Source organism: Haplochromis burtoni, unplaced genomic scaffold, assembly GCF_018398535.1.
Source record: "Haplochromis burtoni strain Fernald_Lab_line unplaced genomic scaffold, NCSU_Asbu1 Contig_204, whole genome shotgun sequence".
NCBI lineage: Eukaryota > Metazoa > Chordata > Actinopteri > Cichliformes > Cichlidae > Haplochromis > Haplochromis burtoni.
In genome coordinates this window covers 226,933-253,080 of record NW_024582565.1, presented here as the reverse complement: position 1 = coordinate 253,080, position 26,148 = coordinate 226,933, and the positions used below count along the sequence as shown (strand labels likewise).

Genomic DNA, 26,148 nt, shown 5'->3' with positions numbered 1-26,148 from the left:
CCTTTCAGTTCTTACGCAGAGAGCACAAGTGAAATAAGGTGACGCGGGCTCCTTCTGCTGGACGCTAGTTGCATTACAAAATGATATAATGATACACTTTATTAGGTACATCAACTACTCATTAACGCATACATTTAATTTAAATAATTTAGCAATGCAGTACATCTAGGCATGTGAATGCATGGTCAATACAACCTGATGAAATCCAATTGTTTATTCACGACAGCATAACTATTAGTTTTGTGTGTGCAGCCAACAAATCTGCAGCAATTGTGTGATACTATCATGTCAATATGGACGCCAGCACCTTGTGGAATTTATGCCACGAAGACTTTAAAGGGAGCAGAAGGGGAAAGAGGGTCTAACACAGTACAATCACGGTGTGCCTAATACAGCTAGTTTCAGCTGCTCCCTTTGCCACAAGGGGTCGCCACACTGGGTAGGTTTGCAAGTTTGATTTTGCAGTTTTTCTTGTCAAAGAAAATTCCCAATGACTCAAGAATCAACTGTATGTCACAGTTTTATTTGGATGGTAAATTGTATAGTAGGCACCACATAAAATAAATTATTCAGGCATTAAAATGCCTCCCTGGGAAACCATAAAAGCAGATGAAAATGAAACGCAGCTCTCATATCAGTATACCATTAAGAGTCAAGGAACAGAGTTCCCATAATGCAATACCCCACATTTAAAATACATCAATACACTGAAATACTGTTAATTCACATTGCACTGAGATAACTGATTTTTTTAAAAATGCACTTATTAATCACAGTTCCTGAAAACAAGTAGCACTATGGCTTCTGTAAAAAAAATGATCAAGACTTAAAAAAAACAAATCAACAAAACAAGTTGTCAAATTCACTGCAACAAAAGACAGCAAAGATGTACGTGTAAACATAAGTGACATCAACAGCAGATTTCTTTCTCACTATTAATGCTGGTTTTCTCTGAAAATGTAACTATTAACATTTTAAAACAGTTGGTTATTTTCAGCAAGTCTGCATAGGTGTTTACATTGTGCAATAAATACTGATTGTCTTATGCTGTTGCATAGCCTAATAGCTCTGGATTTGTTTTGGTCAAATCAAACCTACTTACTATAGTCGGTTAGAGTCATTCTACCCACACATATAGCACGCATACATGCAATAATACATACATGCAATAATATGCATAAGCTACACTTAGGTAAAGGGCACTGTAACAGTAATCTGATATGCACTACAGTGTAAACAAGGCAATACATGTTAGAGTATGAAGGCAGTGTTTTTGTCTTTTCACTCTGAGACTTCAGGCTCCGTAATCACTGGCAGCGCTGCCTTGTCCTTGACCTTCTGTTGGACGGGCTCATTTTCAGAGTGTACTGTCTAGAGTGTTGTAGTTGTCTTTGAAGTTCTTCAGCTCCAGGAAGTGTCTGGACCTCTTGCTGCGCTGCTGCATTGTAGATGAGAGGTAGGTGGGTTGGGTCGGAGAGGGAGAGGAGGTGCTTGCAGGTTCTGTGGTGCCGGTCAGGTCTCTGGCTGCAGACTGATGGTGCTGATTTAAAGTGCTGCTGCTCTGAGACTTCACTCTGAAACAATACAAGGAGAACCAATTGTTCCCGCTGCCTTATTAACATTCCATGCTGGGATTAAAGGAAAAGCTGTAAGGGAGCAGCGTGAGGATTGGCTGTGTTTTCTTACATGGAGGCCAGTTTTGTTAGGGCTTCCTGGTACTTCAAGAATTCTGCTTCACCAAAAGCCTGAAGATAAAAGCAGGAAAACATCAAGATCAGTGATTTATTACTGAAACCAGAATAAAATCTTTAAGTGCCCTAAAGATTTGTCAAATTTTTACTGCCGTGCTGGGCAATACGGAGAAAACTTAAATCATATGGATAATATAGCTTTATACCTTGGGCTACACAGTATGTTACAAAAAGCACTACTATTAAAGACCCCATACATTTTTTATTTCAGAAAAAGCACAAGAATTAGCAAACAAAATGACATCAAGTGCATCGGAACTACAACACAAACTGGGAGCCCACTGGAAGGTCAATATGGAACTGTTTGTTCATGTGATGATGATGATGATGATGATGATGATGATGATGATATACACTCACCAGGCAGTTTATTGGGTACATCCATTCAGCTACATGTCAACACAACTCTCATCATCAAATTACATGGCAGAAACTCTAATTATGTACCCACATGACTATCTGTAGTTTTTACAGAGAATCGTCTGAAAAAGAGAAAGTATCTAGAGAGCGGCAGTTCTCTGAGCAAATTATGTCAGAGGAGAACTCAAATAAGCTGTTGTTACAAGCCAAAGTATGCAGAGAAGCATCTCTGAAAGCAAAACACGTTGAACTGTCAAGCAGAAAACCGGATTGGGTCTCCCTGCTGTCAGCTAAGAACAGGAAACTGAGACTACAACTCCCACATGCTCATTAATATCGGAAAACAGAACATGAAATGTTGCCTGGTCTGCTAAGTCTCTGTTTGTCCTGTGACATTTGAATAGCAGGGTTAGAACGTGCTGTAATGGATGTGCAGCCAACAAATCTGCAGCAACTCTGTGATGCTATCGTGTCAAACTGGACCAAAGTCTCTGGGGAATGTTTCCAGCACCTTGTTGAATCTGAGCCATACAGAACTAATGAAGGCAGTTCTGAAGACAAAGGGGGTCCAACCTGGTACTTGAGTCAGTGAGTAAATAAGAGAGGACTGAGCTGTGGACCGTCTGAGAAAATGCTGACCTCTGCCCCATGACGAGCTTTATTGTAGCCATCTAGCACCGTGTCGATGACAGAGCTCTGGTTTTCTCTGAATATGCAGTGGGAATTTCGTAGCTGCAGAAGCCAGGTCCGAAATCTTTTTCCAGTAACAGCGGTGGACGTTCCTCCAAGTTCACGAAAAGGAAAATCTAATGACAAACAGTTGAAGATGTTGCTGTAGCAGTCAGGAGGATTTAATCTGGATTCATGGCAAAACAAAACAAACTGTAACAGAAAAGCTTACCGGCATCTCTGATGGCATCAAGTGCTTTCATTCTATACAAATAGTCACAGGAACCTGGAACATGTGCACACACACAGACTACTTAGTGCACAGGCATGGAAACTATTTATATGAATAGCTTCAGGAGTGGTGCGTGCTATGTGTGCGTTTGTTTGCTCCTCTTACCAGACTGTTCTCTCTGCATTAACCGGTCATCATCTGGAGACAGCAGACGAGGCTCAAAGTGGATTTTCTGGACCAGGTTCAGCTTGGCATCAATTTCTTGTCTCAGCTCCTGGAACAAAGACACAATTCTTCAGCACAAACAGAAAAAACATCAGAACACACTTGCATTATAATAGTGTGCGGTTAACCTTTGGTGCGTTGTGGCCAAGGGGTACATGTGGTCCTCTTCGAGACTTCATGGCAAGTCGCATAATTTGTCTTTTGACAAAGATGAACAGCAAGACAAAAATCTGAAAGAAAGTTAAATGTTAGATGGATGTCTGAGTTTCCCTTTTTTTAAAAACATTATTTCCATGGCCAAGCAGCTCCTGTAGGTGGCACTGTTGTAAATAAATGCAAGTCCTAGGGTTAAATGTGTCTTTGTTTCATTGTTTTGTTGTGTAGCGGCTAAAATGAGGGTAAATGGCAGCATATTCTTTAGAACTAAACAGAAATGAGACCGAAATATTTGGTTTGGACCAATATCGAGAATATCAATATCAAGAACCAGTTTTCTACAATAACCCGTTCTCGATTAATGACCCAGTAGTCCAACTCCTTGGAATTGTTAGTCTGCCTGCCTATCACTCCCTCTTACTCCCACTTGCACTTGTGCTGCAATCAGGTGATTTCATTTCATGTGTTTGAAGAGGACAATAATGGCACAGTCTGCAGCGTGGATATGGTTTGTACTGGTTTTTATCTTAACCTCTACATCAGTGACCTTCTACAAGTGGCTCATGTCAGTAATATGCAAATGTATGCAGATGATACTGTCACATATACACATGCAAAAACTGCAAAGCTTTTGGCGAGTAAATTGACAATTGCAATGCTCATGGAGGGGTTTGACAAGTCCTGTCTTACTCTTAATACAAGTAAGAATAAAGGAAGGTCTTTTCAGACCAGAAACTTTCACTAAGGGTTAGAAGATTGAAATTGTGAGTGAGTTTGAATATCTGGGTATGATTTAAATTTCAGTTTTAAGTCTAATATAAAGCAATTGATCAAAACTATTACATATAATCTGATAAAGCCTGAGGGACATTAGAGATATTTCTGGAACAATGCATCACATGGTAACATGTATGTTAATATTGTACATGGTGCCTTTTCAAATAAAATCGGTTAAAAAAAAAGACCTCTCAGGTCATCAGGTGCAGATCTTTTAAATGTTCCCAGAATTAGATCTAAGTGTGCTGAGAACATGAGGGTGCTTTCAGTTACTATCACGCTGTTCTTTGGAACAAGCTGCCTGCTGATCTGAGGTGAATGACATCCGTGCATACAGTCAACAACAGACACAAAATCTTTTTGTGTCTGTTGTGTGTGTGAGTGTGTGCATGCACATGTACATTAACTTGTATTTTACTTCATTGTAAACGTTTATTTTGCTGTTTTCACTGCCTTAAGACATCTTAAACCGACATATGTTTTTATGTTTAACTTAAACATGCTATATAAATTAAATTCCATCAACATGAGTCACGCCTGGGCCCTGCAGTATGCTCCATTGGTTAATTGTGGTTTTATAAATAAATTGTTTTGTTTGTTTTTTGTTGTCTTCATTTCTTTGCCACAGTCCCTGAGCCAGGTTGTGACACCTCCAAAGGGTAAATGTTGTCAGTCATCACTCTAAATCCTTAAATCACACAGTGTAGTGTCGACATTTTGTAAACATTACAATAATTATGAATGTTATTATGATTAATCGCCCAACTACAGGCACCAGAGGAGAAATTGGGCTGCAGTGATATTTATTAAACAGATTTTACACACTATTAGTACCTTTCAGTGGAGTACACCATAGTTGAGGGATCCAGGTGTTCAAACTTGTAATAACAGCTTTATTTGCGTTTAATAGCAGATTATCAAGTAGAAATGAGTCTTTGGATAAAGTATCAACCACTGCAAGCCTCTGATGAGGAATGAGGCACCTGTCCAAGCATCGCGATTACCTCTGTAACCCGGGACTGCGTTCATTGTTTCGGTTTGGATTAAACCAGCACAAACAATGTTAAACAAACTCACCAGACTGCCATAGGCCATCACAAGCACCACGTTAATTCTCGAAGGAAGCGAGTCGTTAAACATTTTGAAGATCTGCCGGTTTTCTTTTTACTTTGTTGTTATTTTAACTGAACTAACTGGATGAATGTCGATTCAAAGTGCGTCCTGTGCCCGGTACGTGTCTCATTTAAGAAGGCGTTTTCAAACCGCAAGCAGCCAACATTAAAGGAACAAAAGACAAAAACGGGGAAGTTGAGCGGACTAAAGTGCTTGTTGCTACATTTCGCTGCCTGATTTGTTGACTTCCGCGGTAGTCACGTGACCGGTACGGCCAGGGGTGACGTCAGGTCTGACGCTGCCCCTATTGTGTGTGCATGTATTTATTTATTTTAACTATATATTTACGGATGCTACTTTACTGCAATGACCGTATAACAGAGTCATTGCTTCACACATGTAAATAGGAGAAAAAACCGCCTAAGTTCTAGTTTTATAATAAAGGAAGTTCAGCAATGTGTTTCTATTTTTCTTCCTCAAAAACAAAAACTTATAAGACTGGATATTTAAAGTCTTTATTTTCATCTTCTCCCCTTTTTCTCTGTCCTCTCCTGTTTGAAAAAATACCCTCTTCTTTGTTACCTTCATTATTTCTTCACTAAAATTTACTTTTTTGAAAGGAACTCAATATCAGACAAATTATAAAAATAAAAATAAAAACTGAAATGCTTTGTCAATTCATGTCATCTCCATCTCCAGCTTTCAGCTTCTAGATTTTTCTCCTTCTTCATATTACATTTCTATCTTCCCTGACTCTAAACGTCATATGACCTACTTGTAAAATACACTGTCCTTTCCCACAATGCTTCTGCAACACACAGTCTGTCAGTCCTACACCCTAAAGAATGAATTTCAAGCACTAGTGTGTGCCTGTGTGAGCTGAACTGTTATTTGCATCCATCCTGCAGAGACAGTGGGTGCTATTATTCTGTCTGGAACAAGGGTGGGTGTCTGTGGAGTTGCATGGGGCTATTTACCCCTACTCACACACTTATCTTTGTCCTGAGAGGCACTATGCAAGCTACCAGCCCTCTGTCCGGAAGGCTGGTAATTGATTGGATCATTATGGTCCTAATTCTTATCCCAGGGTCTGTGTATGTAAGTTATTTATTTCAGCAGGCACACATAAACATCAAGACTTCTCTTATTTAGTTGTGCAGCAAGCTAGCGTGGTAACCACAGTTTCCTCTGTCTCAACGGAAGACAAGTAACAGTCACAGGTGCATGCAAAAAGGCGGCAGTAAGTAGATAGCCTCTTCATGAAAAACAAAACTGTAAGTAGCTGCATTTTTTAAAATTATTTTATACATTTATGTGTGCTTCCCTTTGTTTTAAAATTTGTAATAAAAAGGCTTTTTGTTCCCACAAACAGCTTGTTCTGTGAGAACAAAAATGATCAGCAATCGCAGATATTTTTCCCTTTAGTCAGCATTACAAACCCACTGACTCTCACCAAGTGTGTGTGTGGAGTGAAGCTCTGTTTTGTTGAACAGATGACATATGAGATGTGTTCTTATGGCAATATTTATCCCTGCTAGTATTCCTGGCTCTTTGTAATCTCTGGACCCAATTAAAGGTGCTCTGTTATTATGTATTTTGATACCTGCTCAGCCCAGATGATTGGACCCGGGTTTGCCTGAGGTGGGGTGACATTACGGGCCTTGTTTTAGGAAATGTCATGCTTGTACCGTTTCACACAATATCGAAACTGTATCTTATCTCCCTGAAGCTATAAAAGATGTTCATATCAAAAGATTAGTGGGGTGTGTGTTTAAACGTGGGTAAACGTGTGTGTGTGCATTCCCTATCGAGGCGTTTGAAGGGTGACACATTGAACCTCAGTCAGGAATGTTACCCTGTGAGAATAAGGAAAAGAGGGAGAGAACAACAATAGGAGGGGGAGGAGAGAGAAAGACAGAGAGACACAGGGAGGAAGAAAAGGAGAGAGGACAAACCAGTGTGGCAGGTTTGCGTCACTGTACACACTCTATCATGCAAAGCTGATGTAAAGAGAAGCAGACAAAGAGTGAGAGAAGGGCAGTCAGGAGCGAGGAGCTGATGTCATTACATGGCGATGTCTTCATTACGAATCCGAGTTAACACAATGACCCAGGACGAGTACAGAAAACACACTTAAAGGAGGTAAGATACCTTTTTTGTGAATATAGGAGCGGACTTTTAGTTGGCTAATTTGTAACTGTGTAATTGAGTAAATGTGTGTATTTTCATTTGATGTGAGGGTGCAATTGTTTCCTTCTTGCGATTCAAAGGGGAGTTTAAAGTGAATGACTATGTGTTGCCCTGCTTACGCAGATGGGGCAAAATATAACAGGTGTTTCTGTAAACTGACTCTCAGGCTCACCTGCACTGGAAAGCAACCTCCAGTGACTGTCTGGAAGTGCCATGCTTTAGCCTAAACTAAATCTACTCTTATGATATATAATTACAGGAAACCATCAGCTTGCAGAATTTATCCTTAATGACATTATAAATGATTAGATCTTCATTCAGACTTGATTAGCGATCAAAGATGGTTATCATTGTTTTCATTGGCTGTACACACAGATAACCATGATGAGTCATTACCCCTCAGTGATGTTATCTGCAGGCTGTATTTAATTCAAAGTAAATCTGTGTTCTTATGACCGTTCGATTTGAACAAGCTGCTGTCTCTCTTTGACCACGAGACTGATACGTGCTGCAGAGATTGGCACTTGATACATTGCTTTTGCTGAGTGGATTGCTGTTAGGTGAGTTTTACCAGTTTTTGGTTCAGGTTTAGCTGATGCTGACAGGTAACTTCAAGTATGTTGCCTATGTAAACATGGTGTCTCATACGTGTGTACAGCAGAGAACACTATCTGAGTCATACTGTTCGGTGAGTCAGGGAGAGGACAGCAAGAACATGTTGCAAAGTGAGCTTAGTGGCAGAGGTTTTTAAGTGAGTTGTTGTTTAGTTTTGATCTAATTTCTTAACATTTGTTAATGCTTTCTACCCGAATCAGTCTCCACATTTTATGTTTCCTGTCCTCTAACACTGTGAGATATTGTTGACCATTCCAAGTGGCCAAAGTGACCACAATCCACATCTCTACATTCCAGTCCAATCCATTCTGAGAATAAAATTTTGTGCATTTTTATGCTTGGCAGGCAATGGGAGCTGTTCAGTGAGGTCGAGCTGGGGAACTGGAGTCTCCTGTGGTCAAAACAAGAAGAAGAGCCAGTGGAGTCACCACTTCCAGGCCACAAACCAGAGCACAATTAGGAATATCAAACTACTGCACTGAGGATGTCTGTCTGTGGAAGAATCTAATGAGAGGATTGTAACTGTGACACTATTTGTTTTTTACACGCCCAAAACGCGAGCCTCCTAGATGAACCGCTTCCAGAGTGCAATCTAAAAGACAGTCGCTTGGACTCCCAGAAAATATCAAGTTCACTTTTCCGCTCTTTTTTTGGGATCTGGCATTTGACAGGAGGTCATTAACTTTGTTTACTCTCAGACAATGGACTCGTCTCTGCTGCCCGCTTCACAGAATGAGTATGGCAAGCAGAGGACAGGGGTGAAATTCACCGTCCGCTCAGCTAACTCTCCCACATACAGTCTCTCTCGCAGCTCAGGTGTCAGGAAACGGGAGGGCATAGGAGAAGTTGCAGAAAGAGAACGATATAGGAAACACACCAACACAAACGGTACAAATAAGGATGACGACACAGTCACTGGATGTGAAACCAGGACTAGGAGTGGCAGCAGTGTCAGCACAAACAGAACGATCCCAGAGTTTGGCACTGACAGAAGAGAAAACCCTGCATTTGAAAGCCAGGGAAGATCGGCGTGGAGGGGATCCAACCTTACAAGCAGAAGTAAGAGTTTAGATTTCAAAACAGGCGCTAGAAAACCTGATCCCAATACCATAGCTGACTTTTCTCAGCTGTCCAACAACAATAAGGGGGACACCAGTAAATATGCTGGAGCTTTGGAGGGAAGGAGGACACAAATTGAAGGCAGCGTCATGGACAGGATTTCATCACTACAGGCCTTTAATTCTGTGGGTGTAAGTAATCTTCAAGAGAGAAGCGATCTTTTGGAAAGGGGCAGTAGGGGTAAGACTCTCCCTACCAGGTTAAGATCCCTGTCTGGATCTAACTATAGTTACACAGAGACATCTGCTTCATTGGGGCCCAAAAGTGGCCAAAGTATAATGGAGCGGATAGAGAAACTCTTTGGACCTACTGGTTTTGGTAAAACGGATGACTACAAAAATAGGGATTCCTCTAATAACTCTGAATCATCAACAGAATCCCTCATTTCACAGCAGCAAAAGCCTCATGAGAAGACAGCAGGGGGCACCTTCCCTATGAGTTTCTTCTCGAAGGACAGCAATAGTGCGGTGAAAAGTGGACTTTCACTCTGGACACAAAAAGATGCCAATGCCTCAGGGTTTGAGACTTCATTTTCATCTGGGGCAAGCATAAGAGATAGCTCACCAGGAGGGTGGATGCAGGGAAGGTATTCAGAGGAAAGTGGAGTTAATTGGGGCAAGGGTTTTATGGAAACAGGTACAAGGTCCCTGGATAGAGCCAGGAGTAGGTCCAGTATAGCTGCACAGATTAGATCTGCAAGGGCAAACGCACAGCCAAAAACTTTGTTAGAAGAGACACCAGATTCTTTCAGAGAGTCATCTGAATTCAGAGACAAAAGCAAAGACGATAGCTCTGCAAACAATGGAGAGGAAAACAGAAAAACTAATGTGATACGTGGGATGTTGAGAGACAGGACTAGAAGTGTTGATGGACCAGATCAAATAACAGAATTGAAGGGTGGCAATGCTTATGAGGATGTATTTGAGACTAATCCACAGAAAACCAATGTGAAAACAGCAGAGAGAAAGAAGGCTCTGTCTGTCTCCTCAGCAGCCAGTGTTAGAAAGAAGATCAACCAGTTTGAGGCTCTGACACAGCGAACTCAGAGTTTTGCAACAGGCCAAGTCCAAATACCCAGACGTACCTTTTCTGTACCAGCACAAGCCAGCAGGGGACATGAAGGAGTGAAGAAGAGCGGGTCTGCAAAAGAAATAAATGAGCTAAGGAAAAAGTGGGCAGGACTCCAAGAAGAAGGGGAGGCACAAGATAAAAGTGAAGACAAAATGATGGGAACAGTAAACAAGGTTTGGCCTGACAGAAATTTATCAGTGGATGAAATTGGACTAAGAATAAAGAAGGAACAGACAGGACTAAATGACTTGGATCAGAAAAGAAAAATAGACTCTACTGACGATTTAAAATTTTCCGGACTCAAGACTACCCAAGAAATGCCTCACGAAAGTGACAGAGCTGTAAGTGGAAAGCTTGGCACAGACGAGATCGATTTCTCCAAAGCCTCAAGCCCTGAAGAGGCAAGTGAGAGAGACGTGACAGGCAGCAGTACACCAACCCCACTACCACCCTGTGACCCTTCACACAAGGAAAGGTCACACTCTGATATTACTTCACCAGTTAGTGATGATGAACAGACTCCAACAAACAGCCCTAGCTATTTACTGACTACTTCACCTGTGGCACAGCTGGGGGATGTCACTCCCACTGCCGACAGTGACAACAAAGGCCCTCCCGTCTTCACATGTCCAGCAAAAGATCCAGACTCTTCTCCTCGCGCTCTTCCCACATCTTCTAACAACAACCTTCAAGATGTCGTCTCCCCAGACATCCAAACAACACCCCAGAAAGGCAAGAAACGGTTATTGGACCTGAATGCTTGGATAGCTGGTTTGAACCCAGATTTGAAAGTCTTTAGTGATGATGAGGATGTTGATGATGATGAAAGCACCCAAAAAGATGATGATTCAAACTATGATTCAGACTCAGGGGAGTCCTCAGTTACCATCACCAGCAATATGAGTCAGTCAGATCGCAGGAGCTTCTCTGTCACGTGCGTACCGTGCTTGTTCATTTCTGGTTTAATGGAGTTGCTCATTGAAGCAGATAATTAGTTTTACCCCTAAAACATTTTATTTTCCTTCTTGTAGTCTTTCGGACCTGTGCAACTTTGCTGGAGCTGACTACGATTCAGAGAATGACAGCGATGACTGGCAGTCAACAAACCGGCGTACCGCTTCAATGAGCTCAGATATGTCAGCGTTTTCCTGTGTGTCTGTGATGCCCGCTGAGGAGCTCGACAAGCTTGTAGAGGAAGTGAGGAACCTGGGGGACGATGCCCTGCAGGTAAAAACAGCATGAAGTTAAAACCTTTCGAAAGGTTTCAATGATCAGTTGTTTGATATTTTTGCGGCTGTGGTTGCGGTGGTCAGTTCACTGGTCCAGTAACCTCCATCTAGATAAGGCTTTCCCTAGGCACTTTACATGTAATGTTAATATTGCTACAGCTGTTGCAGCTGACCAGGTCATGTACCGACTGAATTGAGTTTAAAAAGGACAAAAAATGTTCAACTCTGAGCACCTGAGGCCCAATATACCAAGAACATTTTGTGTATTTTGACATCCTTTTGTTTCCCTCAGGACTATGATGATGTGCAGGTAGTGGTTCTCCATAAAGATGTGGGAGTCGGACTAGGCTTCAGTTTGGCAGGAGGCGTGGACCAAAACAAGCCCATCACTGTGAGAAAATTCTACTTCCTGCTTCGACTTGGCAAATATTCAAATGTGTGTCTGCAGTATTTTTAGGTTTTTTCTTCTTCTTTTCTTTTGTCCTCTGCTCAGGTTCACAAAGTATTTCACTCAGGTGTTGCAGCCAAGCAAGGCTCTATAAAGGAAGGTGACCAGGTTTTATCCATCAATGGCACAGCACTATCTGGGAGTGTCCACTGGGAAGCCTTGAGGGTTTTAAGAAGGGCAAAGGCGAAGGATATGGTAGTTGTGGTAGTGAGGAGGGGGGACATCATAGACAGCTCTAAGAAAGGAGAAGAGGGAAATAGTCGGGGACAAACACCGGAACAGTATGAGACAGGTCAGTATTAGAGGTAATGCTCTAACAAAGATCTGATAATGACGTTCCTAATCTTGAACTGAAAATGAGATTTATTTGTGTTTTCCCCTCCTCTTAGGTCAAACAGTGTCTGTGCAACTGCAGAAAAACAGCCGGGATCTGGGCTTCAGTCTGGAGGGAGGTGAAGGCTCCAGTCTGGGGAACAGACCACTCACCGTCCAGAAAATCTTCCAAGGTAAAAACCAAACCTCTGCCCAAAGTCATGCATGAAACTCTGCCCCAAGTCATGCATGTTAGGGTTATTGGCCTTCAAAAATTGATCATAGGTAATGATAGTTATCACTCTCTGTGTGTTAGACTGACTGGCAACCTGTGCAGGGTCTACCCCATCTCTTGCCTTGTGACAGGAGGGAGAAGGTCCAACTCCAGCAGAAGAAAAGCACTCGCAATAGAGCATGACCATATATAGGGTTATATTGTTACACAATTTGACTGTTAAAACTTTGGCTGTTCATATTAGAATTAACTAACTAATTTACTGAATTGTCATGTATTTTGTATTTAAAGTCAAAATAATATTTTTTTTTACCTTGGCATTAGTGTAAGAAATGCAGTATTTCCTCTTGACATGAGTGGTAGAATAAATACAACAAATGAAAACAATGCAGAAATACCTTAAAGTTATACAGTAAATGGCCTGTATTTATATAGCGCTTTACTAGTCCCTAAGGACCCCAAAGCGCTTTACACATCCAGTCATTCACCCATTCACACACTGGTGATGGCAGCTACATTGTAGCCACAGCCACCCTGGGGCGCACTGACAGAGGCGAGGCTGCCAGACACTGGCGCCACCAGTAGGCAACGGGTGAAGTGTCTTGCCCAAGGACACAACGACCGAGACTGTCTAAGCCGGGCTCGAACTAGCAACCTTCCGATTACAAGACGAACTCCCAACTCTTGAGCCATTTGAGTCTTGAGTCACTCTTGGTGATCTGATGTGGTGTATTATTTCTTCATAACTAAAGAAAACAGCATCATAAAGAACCATCTAAGATTCAGTCCTAAATATTATATGTTTACTATATGAACCTTTATGGCAGCATAAAGTTAAAATTTGACATTAATGTAGATTTTCGGCTATTTATTTAATTCAATTCGTTTTTATTTATATACGGCCAAATCACAATAACACTCATCTTAAGATCCTTGTTATACATTGTAAGTTAAACATTTTACAATAATACAGAGAAACAGATAGCAGATGACCTTCTATGAGCAAGTACTTGGGGACAGCCGGAAAGAAAAACTTCCTTTTAACAGGAAGAAACCTCCAGCAGAACAGGTGTCAGGGAGAGGCAGATATCTGCCTGGTTGGGGATGATGGGAGGGAGAATGTTCCCATTCAGAGAAACCATTATTGATTACTTGTTTTCCCTCTTTCCACCCTCAGGAGGTCCTGTTGACATGGTATATCCCGGTGATGAGGTCCTAGAAGTCCAAGGGACAAGCGTGGTGGGGATGAGGCGCTTAGAAGCCTGGACTTTGATCAGAGCACTTCCTCCTGGGCCTGTGGATGTGGTGCTACGTCGCTCCCATAAGCATCCAGAAACATGAAGATTAAGGAAGCAGTTTACTCCTTGTAAGATTAAGGGGATGGACCAAAAACATAAACGCTATCTATGAGAGGCTGTATCTCCTTCAGTGGGGAAGAACTTGAAATCTGGACATGATATAGTTAAAAATGTGTTTATGTACAGGCAGTATAATAACTATAATATCCTAAAGAAAAAGAAAAATAAGCTTGGAGACCAGGTCAAGGGTGTATATTTTTCTTACATGCTCTTTTTTAACAGGATTACATCTACCTCAAGGCCTGGCAAACCTTTTTATCAGCCGAATCATTGAGTAATTGTGGCTCCTACATGCATCAAATCAACCAACATTTGTAACAGATAGATTGATCAGTTCAAAACAGATCATTTGGTACCTGTAAGTGAAAAACTATGTTGTACTATACTGTTAATAGTTAATAACTTTTCCATTGAGACTTTATATTTGTTTTTAATAAAAGCTAACAAATTGATGTTTGTTATTCTTACAACCAGCAGAGGGAGTAATTCGTCTTCATTTAGATCGGGGTTAAAGGTATCTTTCCTTTTAAACATTAATAAAAGTGAACACATGATAATACCTAATCCCTATGTGACTTTTACAGCCTTCCATCACAAAGTCAAGGTTTCTGTTTTGGAGAGATTTCTCAGATAATTTGATAAGAAAAAGTTAACACAATAATCTCTCATGGCAGTTATATGTTTTATATCGTATCAAATCCTCATCCCATGTTACTGCCTTGATCACTCTGGATATTATCAGCAGTAATACAGCTAATATTTAGCTTACATAATCTTCTGAGAGTCCAGAGTTCAGTGACACAGGTTACAGTGACATGCATCGCAGCGATGATGAGAGGGGCTTCTATCGTCAGCAATTTGTGCTTTTATTGTGGAAATCCGTGATAGACTAATTTAATAGATTTGACAATCCATTACCAATCCTGCTAAATAACCATTTGACATATTTTGGAGACCGATTGTTCAAAACAAATAAATAAATAAAAATTATTTAGCCGTCATTTCATGCTAACTGATAATGTTCCCTTTAACGATACTTGGTTTTCTTGTATATCAACACACTTAGAAACTTGCTTTAGCTGCATGTAAACACGAAGCTTTCTTCTCCAAAAGAATATTCCTCATTACTTTACGTTCGTGCACAAAGCATATTTATATTTTTTGTTTGTTTTTGATTTTTATGGTATTTCTAAAGGTTAAAAGCCAAATTAAAGCAGTGCTTCAGTACACCTACACAGAAGCGACTTTTATCTGCTCCCTTATTCACGTGGAGTCGCCACAGCGGGCAGCTTCGCTTAATTTGGTCGCTTTATTCAGGTTGGATGCCTTTTTACCAACCCCCTAAAAGAGTCGAGCCTCGAGGAGCTTTCCTTTGTTGGGGAAATGCGTAAAACACTATCACACACACACACACACACACACACACACACACACACACACACACACACACACTTTGTCATAAAACTATCTCGGCGGCTTCTTCCGAGTAGTCAACAGGTATCTGTATTAAGTAATATCTCTTGGCTTTATGGTGTCTGTTTATGTATCAGTCTTTACTAGCTGGGCCAATTACGCTCACTGCGCTGGCCAATCGTGAGGTGAGACGACCGAGTAAACGAGTAGTGTTTGTCCAGCTGTGAATAGAGAGCTGTAAGTAGAGGGTAGGGGGGCGGTGGGATACAGTGACAGAAGCACTCAGTTGCCACTGTGCTCAGCGGGGTGAGATAAGTGGAGGCCTTTCATTTCACTCCGGCTATGTTGAAGCTACGTGCAAGGAGGGTGAGGTGTCCCCTCGTGCGAGAGTGCATGGCCGAATTTTTGGGAACTTTCGTCTTAATGGTGAGTGACTTTGAGTTGGATTTTAATTTTCAAAATCAAAAGGAGAAAATGAATCAATCAAACGGGTTTTTAAAAAAAAAAAAAAAATCAAAGCTGGAAAACAGCTTAGAGAAAGAAGAGTTGAAATGTGTATATGCATATCCCAAACCCTGGACAATTTTTCCAGATCCAGTCTAAGAATTATCCTTTAATTTTTCAGGTTTATTATTTTTTAATTTTCTAAATGTATGCGTAAAACGTGTAAGTAGCTTGAGTTTGATTTTATACCCTCACATTGACTGAATGTTTACGGAATCAAACAACTCTGGAAAAAATGAAACTACATAATAGCATCAGATTAAAATATTTTTTTGCCACTGTATCGGATGATCTGGGTTATTTTGCAGGCACAGGACCTGAGCACCTACAGTCATTGAGTAGATCACAAGGTCCTGTGTATACCAAAGTATTCTAGAGTCAAATGTGAGGCCACCTGCTCAACAGTTCAAGCAAAAGGGCAATGATCCCAGCACAGCAGCAAATCTACAGCAGAATGACTGAAAATCAAAATGATCAACATGCTGCAATTTCAAGTCAAAGTGCAGACCTCAAGCTGCATGTTGCGAGACCTTAAGAGAGCTGTGCATAAAAAATACCCACAAATCACAATGAGCTGAAGCAATATTTTAAAGGCTGGGGGAAAAAATCCTCCACAATGATGTGGGAGACTCATAAACTGATGACTAATAGTCATGGAAAATTATTACTTCAAGTTATTGCTGATAAAGCTGGCTCACAAGCTACTGAAAGACTGGGAGCTTTCAGTTTTACACAGTACTGCAGAACCTATTCTGTGAAAACTTGTCACATGACTTTACATCTATCACTAAAACTAAGGCTGAAGCCAGGTGAATGTAATTTTCTTAAAAATAAAATAAAAAATTGCTTCCTAGAATGGGATTTATAAGGTGTTCTCAGTCTTATCTCTCTCAAGCATGTTTGTTTTCTGTAGGAATCAAAGTCAGCTCTGCAAGACATAAATGAACTAATCTGAAAAATGCAGGCGTATGAAGTTAGATACATAAATTGATGTAATGCATTTAAAGAAAGCACAATCCATATGAGTTGAAATTGAAACCCTTAATTGTGCCACATGTCTAAAACAGCTTTCACCTGACTGCAGAATCTCTACTGAGATTTTTTTGGGAACTTTGCCTGGAGTTAGAACAGATTACAATAATTTATGCTTGTATATCAAATATTAAAAAGATTAAAATTAAGAAAAAGATCAAAAAAATATTAAAAAGAAGTTATATTTGCAGCTCACGTAATTATCTACATAAATCTTCTCATCTGTGGTGAGATCACAATGTAACAGCCATACTGTCCCTTACATAGTCATTCAGATAACACGGGTCATTACAAAGTCTAAAGAGGAGGGCATTAAATTACACTTTAACAAGAACAAATTTGTCTCTGTTTATCAATTAGTTAGTCAAGAAAGATATACTGAAATTTGCTCATGTGCTTTCCTCTACGTCTATTTAAGTTAGCTTTGATGTCGGGATTTTTAGCTGTGGAAAATCTCGTTTCTTTGTTCACCTGAGTTTTGCAGTAACTTCTGACTTCTCATGCACCTTCCACCTTCTCTGTCCTCTTTATCTGCAACAAAGCTCTTTGGCTGTGCTGCTGCTGCACAAGTAAAAACCAGCAATGAGACTAAAGGCCAGTTTCTATCTGGCAACATGGCCTTCTCTGTGGGAGTTATGTCAGCCATGTATCTCACCAAGGGCATCTCAGGTAAGAATTTAAAGATATCCATAATGGGCACTAACTTTTTTTTGTTTTTTTTTACATAGTATTACATTTAAACTCATTACAATATGCTCTGCACAGTCTAAAATCCCTCAGGTAATTATGACTTTTATTGCAGTTATTAAATGAGTACACAAAATTTATCACCAGAGCTCTTTACAAATAAGATAATAGATAATAATAAATTATCTACTTTCTTTTGCAAAGTGTTTGCTTTGGCTCATACCTATGACAATCCACTGTTATATGATAACACAGATAATCAGAGACACGATCACCTGCCAGTGTGTCTAATTACCTTCATTTTTAACTTTCACCTTCCTGTATCCTTCTCCAAATATGTACCCTACATCCCTGCAGGTGCCCATCTGAACCCAGCGGTGACCCTGAGTTTCTGTGTTTTGGGGAAGGTGTCCTGGTCGAGGCTCGTGCCCTATTCCCTCTCCCAGGTGGTGGGGGCTTTCGTGGCGTCGGGGGTTGTCTATCTTGTCTACTATGGTTTGTCTTTTTAATTTTTGTGACATATAAATAAAAAAATTAGTTTGTTTTGTTTCCTGCAACACCTCTGTTTCGGTCGCAGATGCCTTAATGACTTTTAGTGGAGGAGTGTTGACTGTGTACGGCAGGAATGAGACTGCCTCGATATTTGCCACATACCCCTCTGACTACCTTTCTGTGGGCAGAAGTTTCTTTGACCAAGTGAGTATAATTATTAACAGGATTGGATCTTTTAGCAGCTGCTCCCGTACACAACGTAATGAGTTGACATTTCATTAGGTAGTGGGCACCGGCATGTTGCTGTTGTGTATCCTGGGTTTGGAGGAAAAGAGGAACACCCCGGCTCCCTCTGAGCTGGTTCCTGTTGTAGTGGCAGCTGTCGTTCTGGGGATCTCCATTTCAATGTCGGCTAACTGTGGTGCTGCCATAAATCCTGCTCGGGACCTGGGGCCTCGCCTCTTTACCCTAGCTGCAGGCTGGGGGACTGAGGTCTTCACGTAAGTATCTTCTCTGCTTAAGTTATTGGTTTTATTGAAACTTTGTTTATGTCTTAATTTCACAAAAGTATGTCAAAGATTGTTGGACAATGGAAGAGTTATCCTGAGGGTTTTTCCATGAAAAAGCTGTTTTCTCTTTATAATCTTATGATCATGTGAGACGTGAGGTTCCACAAATGCTCAGTGCACAGTGTCTTAAACACTTAAAGCTGCGTTTTAACACTATGGGCAGAAAAACAGCAAAACAGGCCAAGAGAAACACAAATTTAAAATAAGATCAACATGTAAGGCTTTTATTAAACAGACAAAGAGGAATTCATCTCATCTGAGTTGAGTTTATAGCTTCTTGATTAATTATTATCAGGCCTTTCAGCTTATTGTTCAGCTGTATCCGAAATAACAGATTGTTTTTGTTACTGATCGCAGTAACGCGATTACCCTTTCAAGTAACGAGTAAAGGAAGGGATTACTATTGCAAAAAAGGAATTAGATTACTGTTACTTTCCCATAAGCACACTGCGTTACTAGACCGTGATATTTATTTATTTATTTATTTATTTATTTTCCGAGAGTGTCTCATGACAATGATGTAAGCGAGTGCGATGTTCGTGGTAACGGACGTGTGCAGATCAATGATCAACCAGGGATAATATATAGAGGGTGGAAGCACTGACATTACTTTGAGTTTGATTACGTAAAAAGTGACAAAAACATTAGCGTACGCTGTATGATGTGTGGGAAGAAAACTTCTTTTTACAGCGAAAAAAACCCCTAAACTTCTGAGCAAGTACCCTAGCACGCTGCCACGGGAATGTGAAATTCACAGAGAAATCCCCGGATCCTCCCACTGGCATGACCGCTACGGCACCGGCAAACCCCCGCCTGCTCCGCTCCTGCTAAACAGGTTAAAATAGATTTAAGAGCAACAGGACGACGGAGTCTTTGATTTTATTTATTTTCTGCTATGTTTTACTTACATCTCTTTGAAAGAGTGAGTGTAAACACAAAAAATAGTTTTATTTATATGTTGGAATATGCAGAAAATAGGTTTAAATGTTAAACAAATTTCTTCAAGTCAAAGACTGTTGCATATAATTTATTTTTTGCTAGATGCAATGTGCATAAAGTTAAAAGATTAAAACAATTTTTATAAAGAGACTTTCATTTGATTACATTTTATATGATGGAGTCTGCAGAAAAAACTAGAATTGGGCTGAAAGGCCTATTGCTTTATTACTTTTTCAGGTTGCTTATCATGTTTTTTAAAAAGTAACTAATTAATTCTGAAAATAAGTAATCATTAAAGTAACGGGATTACTTTTTTGGAGAAGTAATCCCTAATTACTTTTTCAAGTAACTTGAACAACACTGCTGATGGCTGCAGACAGATTAATGGGACCTGGTTTTCTATGGAAATGATCTTGATGGAAGGTGTTGACCTACAAAACAAAAACTGCTGATCTTAGACTAAAGAGCTCTGAGTGAAGTTTGATATTTAAATATTTAATATGCTACTCTCTGGGGTTTTTTCACTGTGATAAATTCTTCTATCGAAGTAAAACCTGTTAAAAATAATGAATCTGCACTCTTAGCCGTGATGTCCTGCTGCTCTTTGTTCTGCAGGTGTTACAACTACTGGTTCTGGGTACCATTGGTGGCTCCGCTTGTTGGAGGCATTTTCGGTAGTTTGATGTATCTCATCTTTATCGACTGGCAGCTGCCTGACCCAGACCAACTTGAGAGGATTTCCACCATCAGTGAAAAACTTGCAAAAAAGGAGATGAGTTGAAGGCTGTGAATTTTTAAAGTTTAACGCTGAAACTACTTTTCTACTGTTAGAAAAAACAAAAAGGAATATCTTCTTTCAAATGATGTAGCTGTTTGCACCTTAAACACAGCCAGCAGAGAGGTGTGTCAGTCATAAGATAAAGCTGTTTGTTTACAATGAAATGTGTGTTTAGTATAATAATCACTGTGTGTCCTTTTTTGACTTTGTAGCTGGGAAAACTGCTAGCATGTTCACCTCGTTGTAAATCAGATATAGAGGACTGTGTAGATTTAAACAGTGAAATCCATCTTAGTCCACTGGCTGGTCTATTTTACTCCCCTCTGTTGTTTTAACGCATTCACATTCTGGCATTTCAGCCTGCAAATATTTCACTTTTATAGAAAACGACACCAAAAATTCATACTTAGCTATGACTTAATATTTGTGAAAAGGTTTTACTTTTATTTTTTTTCCGTTATGTTTTATTCCCCTGTTGTTGTTTTTTTGTTGTTGTTGTTGTTGTTTTTTTTGTTTAACCCGTGTCTTGTTTCCCCTTGATGATAATTATGAATTTTATACATTAGTCTGTCAAAAGATGCATGTAGTATTTGAGGGACACTGTAGATAAGTTTTTTTTCAGTGTTTTTAGGTTTCTGTGCTCTCATAAAGGAGATATCTATCTAGAGAGAGAGAGAGAGAGAGAATAAACATATATATACATTATTTTATGTAAATTGAACAAATTATTCTCATTTCAAACTACTGAGGGATCTAGGAGGACATTAGAGGAAAAAGCATGACCTTCAAGGTCTGTGCTGCTTCTCCATTTCACTTTGTTCTGTTGTGTATTAATTATGCTACCTCAGTGTTTTTTGCTGATGGCATTAAAAACAACCCTCACTCCCAAGACATGTTGGGATTCTGTGCAAAATGAATAGAGTGCAATGATTTGTAAATCTTGTAACGAGTGCCACCTGGAAGTTTGCTGCTCTCTGTCGTGTGATTGGCAGAGAAGTCTTGAAAGCACACTGAGGAGGGCAAGGCAGCTCTCATCTGTGGAAGCTCAGAGACGATGGACTCGCTCTGGCATGAGTGAGTTTGTGCTACAGTAAAGGACTTTTAGAGCTGGATCAAATGATGACAAGTGTTTATTTATTTTTTAACATGTGTCTTTGGGAATTTGGGTGGTGAGATTAAGGGTTTGGTTGTTTGTTAAAATTTAAAAATGAAACTGACGTCCGTTTCAAATGTTTTTTTTCAAACATGTTTTGCGGCGCTCATTGAAGTGACTTGTCTTTTTAATTTTCTTTCTTTTTTGAGTTGTACTACAAAAAACTTGGATTGCTAATTGTGAAGACAAATCAACTTTTTTCTCTGACACTTGTCTTTCCCTAAATCTGCCACAGGTGACTCATATCTTTAATTCTTGGCAGGACTGAGACCCAACTTGCTTGCAGTATATGTACCCACAGGTGAATGAATTAAACTGACTATTGGCAGCAGTGCGGTGGAATGTTTTAACTTATTTTGGAGGGTGTCGTTTTTGTTTTTTTGTTGTTTTTTTTCTTTTCTGGGGGGGGGGGATCTCATCGGAGTAGATAGTAGATGGTTTGGGTTTTTTTGCGGGCGTTTATTTGAAGTAAATGTCACTTTTAAAATAATTTGGTTTTAATTTAGTTCAGTGGACTCACAATAATGCTTACAACCTCATGTAACTAACTGGTTTAAATGGAAAGAGGTCAGTAACTTGAGTGATATATAAAAAGAGCATCTTGGAGAATTTCTTAGGAGCAAAGTTGGGCAGAGATTTACCAACCTGCAAAAAAATTAATTTGTGGAACAATTTCAGAATAATGCTCCACTTCAGGTTTTTATTTGTAATATCAAAAAATCCAGAGAAACCTCTGCCTGAGAGTGTGTCACAGTATGCGGCAGCACACTGTACGAATTTGCGAAGAGGATCCAAAATGCAGAGATCAAGGAACGTGGACAAAACTTGAATGTTAACAGAAAGTGAGCCTTTTATTAAGGCTGGTGAAAACTACAAAAAACAAAAGGTGGAGATGAAGCTAAAAAATAAACTGGGGAAACTAAAAAAAACTAAAAAAAAAACATTAAAAAACAAAACATAAAACCTGATGTGGATACAAAGATACCTGGAATCTGGAGCATGAAACACAATGTGGCACAAAGAATGAAGAGAAACACAAAGACTAAATACACACAAGGGTGATTAGGGGAAGTGGAAACACATGGGGAAACAGCTGACACTAGTCTGACAAAACACAAAGGAAGCAAAGCTGGCTACACTGACATAGGATGCAGACCTTCAAAATAAAGCAAACAGAATGGAAAGCAGACATGACAATACAATTTCACAACATGGACAAGAAGACAAACATGACAGACTAACACAGAAGACCTAAGTGAAACATAAACTAAAGGCAACCAAAAGATAATCAGATTTACTCAACATATAAAGGGATAACTTAAGAACTCAAACTGAACACGCTGGGTCCGAGACGCAGGATTGTGACAGTGTGAAACTCAGTACTAGATGACTGTGATCTTCAGGCCCTTTTGGGTGTGATATTTTTTTGTCATGACGATCCCTGCAGGGTCTCAGGAACACTTCCAAAAATCGCTGTCTGTGAACACAGTTCAACCTCCTGTCCACAAGTGCAGGTTACAGCTCAATAACTGCAAAGAAGCTGTCTGAACGTGATCCAGCATGTTCTTTGGGCCAAAGCTCATTTAAAGAGGACTCGGGCAAAGGGTAAAGCTGTTCTGTGATCAGCAGAGAGGGATTCTGGGATCAAACAGCCTCACACCTCTGCAGACTTTGTTCTGTAATATTTCACGCCTTGCAATGATATTAATGGAATATGCTGTTCTTTTTGCCTTTGTGAAGCTCAACTGAGTCGGGCACACATTACAATGTTACCTTCAAAAGTGTCCAAGAATAATTCAGAATGAATAGTTATAAGTTTCAATGTAATGCACCACTTTTAGGCTGAACCCTTAAATTATTCAACCCGAGGCAAAGTCTCAGTAATGTTGACCAGAGTTTTCCGAAATAAGTTGGAGCAACTTGTAGCAAAGCAGCCACAAATCTTCACTATAAATAATTCATCAGAAAATCCGACTTCCCACACCTGGTAGTATGAAATGAGTGGAGGCTTACAAAGATGTTGGAGGAGATGGCGCTGACAGACCTGTAGAGGGCGATATAACACAGAGACCAAATAAAACGCTTGAAAGGCGATGAGGTGTGTTCAGGCTGCTGAGGGAAGGAGCGACTGTTTATCAAGTTTAAAGTGTTAAAAACGGGTAGCGTGCCGTCAGCACGTGCAAACAGCATGGGTGAAATGCCGCAAGACTGTGCTGCCACAGTAAATACAGAAGTAAAACACCTATGGGTTGTCCGGTGTGATGTTGGCTTCCTGATTGCAGGAAGTTCAGAGAGAGGAGAAAGTGAAGGAGGTGCAACCCCTCCTCCTGCTCCTTCTTCTCCTCTCCGGCAGCTGAAGCCAAACCCTCCCTTACCTCTGCACGGTGCCTGTCTCCCCCCTCCCACCTCACTGGCCTTTATCATATATCACATAGCGTCGCCTCTTCATCCCCCAGACCTCATCATGACCTCAGCGACAGGAGCAGCGAGGACGTCTCCAAAACCCTGTTTATAACGCAAAGTTGCCAAGGTAAGATCCCTATGCTGGTCTCTCTTAGCTTTGGGTAGCTGCTCCCTATCATCATCATCTTCTTCTTCTTCTAACATGGTCATGAGGATTTGCTATGCAGTCTCTTTATCCTCTGCAAATATTGACGCGAGTCTCGCTTTGCTTGTGAAGCGTTCAGCTCTCATTGCTGCTCCAGTGTGACCAGGCTCATCCTGTACAGTAGGTACGGCTAGTTTCACCCTCACACCTCTGCAGTAGAGTTCCTGTATGTCGGTATTAGTCATAATAACATTTCCAAACTCAAAGTGAAACTCAGTCCCGCCACTGTGGCGAGCATCACTAGACTGAAAGCATTCGCTCTTAAGGTTACTTAAACCAGGGCCGTGAGCTTTGTGGTACACTAAGCTTACTTAATAAACGACTACATCCAAGGCAGAGCCTGATGGCTTTTACCTATGATAGCATTATTTTTAATGGGATGCTGTGCAGCTATACTTAAAGCTACATCAGTGTTTATTTACATACTTGTGGAGAGGAGCAAATATCCTAAAGCACACAGATAATGTCCTGAGTGCGTAAGCATACAGTGGAGGATATTAAACCAATGCTGTGTTTTTTATTCCTTCTGGAAGTTGCCTCAGTGGCATACAGCAGTGTTGTTGCTTTTTCTTTAAACAGGTTGCATTGTCAGCAGACAGCGCAACATGTTATTAGCAAGTTAGTATTTATTATGGTATCAAACAGATTAGTCTTGTAATGGTGTTGAATCAGACAGGCATTGTGTAAAAGAAGGTTACAGCCTGCACAGCCTGTTATCAGAACATCAAGTGTATGCTGGTTTAACTCTGAAAGTGTTCCACTTTGTTGGCTTGCTGATGACATTGTTAATAAAAGGCAGCTTTGTGGTGTTTGTAACATTACTGTGATAGAACATAATGCAGATTTCATGTGCGTAAGGTTTGCTATAGCGGTGCCAGTGCTTTGCCTGCAGAATGCTTTGATGTGACCATGTGTAGAGGAGGCACGGGGACTATAGCACATACTGGGAGCAGATCATTTCAAAGCGATGCACCGCCTACAAGACACGAGGAAAAACCAAGTCATTTAATTTTGCCTCAGGAAATATATAGCCTGGTCTGTTAGCAGGCTCATTGCATAATAACCTAACTTTGTTAGTTATCTTTTAATCTTTTGCTGTTTCGGTTTCATGTTCTGTGCTTCCTTACGAAAGTTGTGACGTGAAAGTGGTGATCTTGAGATTTATTTCAGCAGGCTTGCATGCAGCTATAGAAAAATAAGTGATTGCAATACATTATTGAAAAGAACTGTAAAATCTGTTCTATAGCATGGATCAAATTGAACCTAGCAGGTCCCTTCTGACCATTTCCCTAATTACATCCCAGCAGGCTGAGTTATTATCCTGCTGTATCTCAAGTTTTAGCTTTTTAGGTGATTAACAACACTGTAAAATAGCGTAATAATGAATTTCCGAGCTTCAAATCCTCTAATACATCAGCCTAAATCCAGCAGGAGCAAAGAAAGGAATTCTGCTCAGAGGCCAAGAAAGGTGTTTGGATATTTACTGTGCCCTCACTCCCCTGGCTGCCAGCGTTATTTCATAATGGCATTTCTTGGGTCCTGTGGGTTATAGAAGATGCCACTCACAGATGGAGAGTGTGTGTGTGTGCATGTTTGTGGAGAGATGTGCAAGAACATGGCAAACACTCTCACTCATTAGTACCTGTTAGAATTATAAATGGGTGGTATATATAGGGTGGAAAGTGAGCAGAGGACATGGAAAAAGGGGACTGTACGTCAGGCTGAGAGATAATGTTGGGAACTCTAGCTGAAAACTGATCAGCTCAGCTCACATGGAGAAAAACAAAGCAGCTCTTTCTCAGGAGTATTGATTAGATCCTGGCTCCCAGTCAGCTACCCCTGACTGTCATATTGTGTGTATCTTGTAGTATCCACAACAAAGGCAAGGCAAAGATTATAATGCCTCACCTGTCATGCCTTTTAGCCTATGTACTTAGCTGTAGCAAAAGAGTGAATAAAAGCAGTGAGGTGTGTGATATTAATAGGTCAGCATAAATGATGACAGGAGAGAAGAGAAGATGCTTAACTGTGCTATGCATGCAAAAAATGCTGCTCCATTACTCTCTTTGATCCACTATAGGGAGAGGCTGACAGTGGATCTGGCCCCAGCCAC

The 26,148-nt window shown here is 40.4% G+C and overlaps 4 protein-coding genes across 6 annotated transcripts in view; 3 read left to right on the top strand and 1 right to left on the bottom strand.

The window, feature by feature from the left end:
* Positions 1-53: 53 nt before the first annotated feature.
* Positions 54-5,541, bottom strand: cunh1orf43 (chromosome unknown C1orf43 homolog). The gene is made up of 7 exons (XM_005936060.3): positions 5,248-5,541; positions 3,366-3,467; positions 3,178-3,286; positions 3,013-3,066; positions 2,751-2,917; positions 1,687-1,745; positions 54-1,574 (listed from the first exon to the last, which is right to left on the bottom strand). Exons 1-7 carry the CDS (start codon positions 5,308-5,310, stop codon positions 1,358-1,360), a joined length of 771 nt encoding a protein of 256 aa, XP_005936122.1. The 5' UTR covers positions 5,311-5,541; the 3' UTR covers positions 54-1,357.
* A 759-nt stretch (positions 5,542-6,300) lies between these two features.
* si:dkey-92i15.4 (serine-rich adhesin for platelets) lies at positions 6,301-14,312 on the top strand. 3 transcript variants are annotated; one of them, XR_006055058.1, is made up of 8 exons: positions 6,569-7,425; positions 8,434-11,212; positions 11,310-11,505; positions 11,800-11,898; positions 12,001-12,247; positions 12,345-12,461; positions 12,584-12,696; positions 13,680-13,790. XR_006055058.1 is itself a non-coding variant. In XM_005936057.3 (7 exons), the coding sequence occupies exons 2-7, from the start codon at positions 8,790-8,792 to the stop codon at positions 13,841-13,843; spliced, it is 3,246 nt and encodes a 1,081-aa protein (XP_005936119.1). In that variant the 5' UTR covers positions 6,301-6,557; positions 8,434-8,789; the 3' UTR covers positions 13,844-14,312. The 3 variants fall into 3 exon arrangements, 2 of the variants coding, with proteins under 2 accessions (XP_005936119.1, XP_005936118.1); XM_005936057.3 differs by lacking the exons at positions 6,569-7,425; positions 12,584-12,696 and adding an exon at positions 6,301-6,557 and having other exon boundaries at positions 13,680-14,312; XM_005936056.3 differs by lacking the exon at positions 12,584-12,696 and having other exon boundaries at positions 13,680-14,312.
* A 998-nt stretch (positions 14,313-15,310) lies between these two features.
* On the top strand, positions 15,311-21,758 carry aqp10a (aquaporin 10a). Its single transcript, XM_005936059.2, has 6 exons — positions 15,311-15,699; positions 17,352-17,478; positions 17,854-17,991; positions 18,074-18,192; positions 18,271-18,488; positions 20,112-21,758. The coding sequence occupies exons 1-6, from the start codon at positions 15,616-15,618 to the stop codon at positions 20,275-20,277; spliced, it is 852 nt and encodes a 283-aa protein (XP_005936121.1). The 5' UTR covers positions 15,311-15,615; the 3' UTR covers positions 20,278-21,758.
* A 2,011-nt stretch (positions 21,759-23,769) lies between these two features.
* Positions 23,770-26,148, top strand: part of atp8b2 (ATPase phospholipid transporting 8B2) — a 28,402-nt gene continuing 26,023 nt past the window's right edge. The window contains exon 1 of the mRNA XM_005936054.2: positions 23,770-23,957. The gene's annotated coding sequence lies outside the window, so the exon portion shown is untranslated. The remainder of the gene's footprint in view (positions 23,958-26,148) is intronic.